Genomic DNA, 6,000 nt, shown 5'->3' on the forward strand with positions numbered 1-6,000 from the left:
CTCAAATGCAGTGTATGATATACCATTTTGTAGCTCTGAGTCTCTATGTTTATCCAATGTAAAAAACAGAAATTCAAAATGTTGCTACAAAAGATCGAATCCAGGTGGTGAGTCACATATAGACCGCAACACCGCCCGCCCCTCTTGGCATTTCTGTCTTTTTGGTACATGTTCTAGCCATGTATTATGTTCTAGCCAACGGTATTATCTAAGTGAGTTTCAGAGATAGTCAGAATATGAATGTCATCTGTTACAAGAAAGTGATTGACTTCATGAACCTTGTTTCTTAGGCTACATATGTTTGTAGGGGCTATTTTAGCACTTTTCTGGGTTGCTTTATTGTTTTTAATGCTTTACTGGGAAGCTTATCAGAAGTAGACTTGCTCATGTTATTTATATTGGAGCAGTGGACTTCCTACTAGGGCACACCGCCTCAGTGCTAACAGTGTAACTCGGGTTCATCGGCACATGATTACTGCACACAATAGCTGTAGAATCAACAGAGGTATTCAGGGCATTTAGGGGGACATAAATTAAGGTACTTACATTGTCTGCCAACGCCCCTGGGATAATGTACATTTGATGCAGCATTATGAATACTCACAATGGTAGGGATTAACTGAGCTGGTCTTGGGTCATTGAGAAGTCATTGTCTTAGACGAGTATACAAAACATTAAGAACACCTTCCTAATATTGAATTGCACCGTCGGGGCATTTACTTTACAGGGTGTCAATTGTTCCACAGGGATGTTGGCCCACGACTCCAATGCTTCTCACAGTTGTGTCAAGTTGGCTGGATGTCCTTTGGGTGGTGGGCCATTCTTGATATACACAGGAAACTTAGCAGCATTGCAGGTCTTGACACAAACCAGTGCACCTAGCACCTACGACCATACCCCGTTCTTAAATATTTTGTCTTTCCCATTCACCCTCTGAATGGTACACATATACAACCCATGTCTCAATTGTCTCAAGGCTTTAAAAAATCCTTCTTTAACCTGTCTCCTCCCCTTCATCTACACTGATTGAAGTGGATTTAACAAGTTACATCAGTAAGGGATCATAGCTTTCACCTGGATTCACCTGGTCAGTCTATGTCATGGAAAGAGCAGGTGTTCTTCATTATTTGTTCACCCAGTGCTTTTAATTCAAATGTAAATCAAATGTATTTCACATTTGAATTAAAAACACTGTGTGAGCAGACCACAGTGGGCTTCTCTTTTGCGCTATAATAGCTTGACCTAAGAGGAGTTCAAACAAATGGGTACAAGATATAGACAAGAGTACGACGATAACGCTTAGAAAGGATGGAAGGTATTACCTGAGCGGGGCTCGGTTTGTGAGTCAATATCCTAACACGACCTTGAAATGTGAAGAGAGTACCCGCTCGGTTATCAAATCACGTAGATGGCTTAGGCTGTTGCGTGATAGCAACCAAAGTCAATGTGAGTCAGTTTACAACATTCCATCATTGGTTTCTCTGAGAGTTCCCCATATTGACATTGGATGTGGCCTCAGGCCCTATTGTGCTGGGAAAAGTCATTCCAATTTTTACACCTTCCTCTATTACTAATAGGGATAGTCCAAATGGTGCAGAAAACCAATCGCGCAAATGTCACCATTCCCAATGTCACCATACCCTCTGCCTGAGACGATAACGGAGAGCCGGGGTCTGGTGGCAGTCCGCCTGTCGTCGATACCTGGAGGTTGTCTTGAGAAGAGCCGATCTGGCTCTCTTCCAGGTACGGTGACAGCGGCAGACAAACATTTGGGCCGAGGGTATGCTGACCTCTCAGGGAAGAGTGGGGGCTGATATCCCAGGGAGCACTCAAAAGGCGTGAGACCTGTGGCTGCGCAAGGGAGGGTGTTGCGGGCGTACTCTACCTACAAGAGCTGCTGGGTCCAGGTGTTGGGATTGGCAGAGACCAGGCAGCGAAGAGTCGTCTCCAGGTCTTGATTGGCTCACTCCGACTGGCTGTTAGACTGGGGGTGGAAACTGGAGGACAGGCTGGCCGATGACCCAATGAGCGTGCAGAATGCCTTCTAGAACTGGGATAAGAACTGAGGACCACGGTCAGAGACCATGGACACCGGAAGTCCATAGATCCGGAAGATGTGCTGCACCATGAGCTGGGCCATCTCTTTGGCTGAGGGTAGCTTGGGGAAAGGGATGAAGTGGGCGACTTTGGAAAACCGGTCCACTACCGTAAGGATAACCGTGTTGCCATCAGACTGGGGGAGTCTAGTGACGAAGTCCAGGGTTGTATGTGACCAGGGATGGTGAGAGACGGGAAGTCGTTGAATGAGGCCAGCCGGAGCTTGCCGAGGAGTCTTACTCTGGGCACACACGGTGTAGGCGGCGACAAACATGGAGATGTCAGGAACCAAGGTGGGCCACCAAAAATGTTGTTGTACAAAGGCCAGGGACCGACGGGAGCCAGGATGGCAGGCCAGTCGAGAGGAATGAGCCCATTCCAGAACCCGAGGAATGGCAGAGTCCAGGACAAACATCCGGTTAGTCCCCGGTGTCCGGCTGGGAACGCTGTGCCTCACGGACCCGGTTTTCTATACCCCAGTTGAGTGCAGCCGCGAGACAAGAGGTAGGGAGGATGGTCTCAGGGTCCGATGGTGTAGCAGTGGGGCAATAGAGGCGTGACAGCGCATCCGGCTTCACATTCTTGGACCCCTGGGCGGTAGGATATGGTTAAGTTAAATCGGGTGAATAGCAGGGCATATCGAGCTTGCCTGTACTTAAGGCGCTGGGCGGTGCAGAGGTAATCCAGGTTCTTATGATCTGTCCATACTATGAATGGGTGTTCCACCCACTCTAACCAGTGCCTCCACTCCTCCAACACCATCTTCACCGCCAGAAGTTCCCGGTTACCCACGTCGTAATTCCTTTTCTTGGGATTGAGACGATGGGAGAGCAAAGAGCAAGGATGCCGCTTTCGGTCTTGGGCCGAACGCTGGGACAGAACCGCCCCAACTCCGACGTCCGAGGCATCGACCTCCACCACGAACTGTCGGGACAGACCTGGATGGATTAGGATGGGGGCGGTAGTGAATAGATGATTGAGGTCCATGAATGCCTGGTCTGCAGCTGGAGACCATGTAAATGGGACCTTGGGAGAGGTGAGGCTGACAGGGGGGAAGCCCGGGTGCTGTATTTTGTATTTGTATTTATTATGGATCTCCATTAGCTACTGCCAAACAGCAGCTACTCTTCCTGGGGTCCAGCAAAATTAAAGCAGCTTTAAAACATTTTTAAAACAATACAATACATTCACAGATTTCACAACACACTGTGTGCCCCCAGGCCCCTACTCCACCACTACCACATATCTACAGTACTAAATCCATGTGTATGTATAGTGCGTATGTTATCTTGTGTGTGTGTGTGTGTGTGTGTGTGTGTGGTGTGTGTGGATATGCATGTGTCTGTGCCAATGTTTGTGTTGCTTCACAGTCCCCACTGTTCCATAAGGTGTTTTTTATCTGTTTTTTAAAAGTAATTTTACTGCTTGCGTCAGTTACTTGATGTGGAATAGAGTTCCATGTAGTCATGGCTCTATGTAGTACTGTGTGCCACCCATAGTCTGTTCTGGACTGTGAAGAGACCTCTTGTGGCATGTCTTGTGGGGTATGCATGGGTGTCCGAGCTGTGTGCCAGTAGTTTAGACAGACAGCTCGGTACATTCAACATGTCAATACCTCTCATAAATAAAAGTACTGATGAAGAAAATCTCTCCTCCACTTTCAGCCAGGAGAGATTGACATGTTGAGTTTAATTAGTTTATAAATTCAACCATTTTAAAAACAAGCACACATAAAACTTGAAAAAGCCATACATGCACATGAATAAAATCATTGTGGATAACACACAATAAAGTCTGGAACTTATTTCCATTGTGGTCCTTTTGAAACAAGATGGCTATACAAGATCGAACACAGTTAGGTCCGACATGCATATTATTAATATTAGCTCTCCATGTACATCCAAGGGCCAGCCGTGCTGCCCTGTTCTGAGCCAATTGCAATTTTCCTAAGTCCTTTTTTGTGGCACCTGACCACACAACTGAACAGTAGTAGTCAAGGTGCGATGAAACTAGGGCCTGTTGGACCTGCCTTGTTGATAGTGTTGTTAAGAAGACAGAGTTGCGCTTTATTATGGACAGACTTCTCCCCATCTTAGCTACTACGGCATCAATATGTTTTGACCATGACAGTTTACAATCTAGTGTTACTCCAAGCAGTTTAGTCATCTCAACTTGCTCAATTTCCACACTATTTATTACAAGATTTAGCTGAGGTTTAGGGTTTAGTGAGTGTTTTGTTCCAAATACAATGCTTTTAGTTTGAGAAATATTTAGGGCTAACTTATTCCTTGCCACCCACTCTGAAACTAACTGCAGCTCTTTGTTGAGTGTTGCAGTCATTTCAGTCACTGTAGTAGCTGACGTGTATAGTGTTGAGTCATCCTCATACATAGAAACTCTGGCTTTACTCAAAGTCAGTGGCATGTCGTTAGTAAAAATTTAAAAAAGCAAGGGGCCTAAACAGCTACCCTGGGGAATTCCTGATTCTAACTGGATTATATTTGATAGGCTTCCATTAAAGAACACCCTCTGTGATCTGTTAGAGAAGTAACTCTTTATCCATATTATAGCCACAACACATACGTTTTTCCAGCAGCAGACTATGATCAATAATGTCGAAAGCTGCACTGAAGTCTAACAAGACAGCCCCCACAATCATTTTATCATCAATTTCTCTCAGCCAATCATCAGTCCTTTGTGTAAGTGCTGTGCTTGTCGAGTGTCCTTCCCTATAAGCATGCTGAAATACTGTTGTCAATTTGTTTACTGTAAAATAGAATTGTATATGGTCAAACACTCTTTTTTACAGAAGTTTACTAAGGGTTGGTAACAGGCTGATTGGTCGGCTATTTGAGCCAGTAAAGGGGGCTTTACTATTCTTGGGTAGCGGAATGACTTTAGCTTCCCTCCAGGCCTGAGGGCGCACACTCTCTAGTAGGCTTAAATCGAAGATGTGGCAAATAGGAGTGGCAATATCGTCTGCTATTATCCTCAGTAATTTTCCATCTAGATTGTCAGACCCCGGTGGCTTGTCATTATTGATAGACAACAATAATTTTTTCACTTCTTTTACGGAATTCAAAAGTACAATTCTTGTCTTTCATAATTTGGTCCCATATACTTAGATGTGTTGTGTCAGCATTTGTTGCTGGCATGTCATCCCTAAGTTTGCTTATCTTGCCAATGAAAAAGTAATTAAAGTAGTTATCAGTGCAATATCAGTGGGCTTTGTGATGAATGAGCCATCTGATTCAATGAATGAAGGAGCCGAGTTCGCTTTTATTTCAAAGAATGTAATTTAAGGTGCCCCAAAGATTTTTACTATCATTCTTTATATAATTTCTTTGTTTTATAGTGTAGTTTATTTTTATTTAGTTTAGTCACATGATTTCTTAATTTGCAGTACGTTTTCCAATCAGTTGGGCTGCCAGACTTAATTGCCATACCTTTTGCCTCATCCCTCTCAACCATACCGTTTTTCAATTCCTCATCAATCCAAGGGGATTAAACCGTTTTTACAGTAATTTTCTTAATGGGTGTGTGCTTATTAGTAACTGGAATAAGTGGTGGTCTATAGCAGCTTCCCACAAGAGGTGAGGCAGATGAACCTGTAGCTATATTACTTCAACTGTATTTAACATTAGATCGTCTCTGAGCTTTACAGGAATGTGGTTCTGAATATAGACCGCAACACCGCCTCCGTTGGCATTTCTGTCTTTTTGGTAGATGTTATAACCATGTATTGCTACCACTGTATCATCAAAGGTGTTATCTACGTGAGTTTCAGAGATTTCAGTCAGAATATGAATGTCATCTGTTACAGGCAAGTTATTGAATTCATGGACCTTGTTTCTTAACCTCTTGGGGCTAGGTGGGACGCTAGCGTGCCACCCGTGGTGCACT

The 6,000-nt window shown here is 44.4% G+C and overlaps 1 protein-coding gene across 1 annotated transcript in view; it reads right to left on the bottom strand.

Annotated features, from left to right (window-relative positions):
* The window catches only part of LOC106583884 (aspartate beta-hydroxylase domain-containing protein 1-like), a 37,217-nt gene extending 35,448 nt beyond the window's left edge, over positions 1 to 1,769 (bottom strand). Inside the window, exon 1 of the mRNA XM_082967837.1 lies at positions 1,641 to 1,769. Coding sequence (XP_082823963.1) covers positions 1,641 to 1,769 — 129 coding nt within the window. The remainder of the gene's footprint in view (positions 1 to 1,640) is intronic.
* Between the last annotated feature and the right edge of the window lie 4,231 nt (positions 1,770 to 6,000).

This window comes from Salmo salar, chromosome 23, assembly GCF_965601325.2.
Source record: "Salmo salar chromosome 23, fSalSal1, whole genome shotgun sequence".
Taxonomy (NCBI): domain Eukaryota; kingdom Metazoa; phylum Chordata; class Actinopteri; order Salmoniformes; family Salmonidae; genus Salmo; species Salmo salar.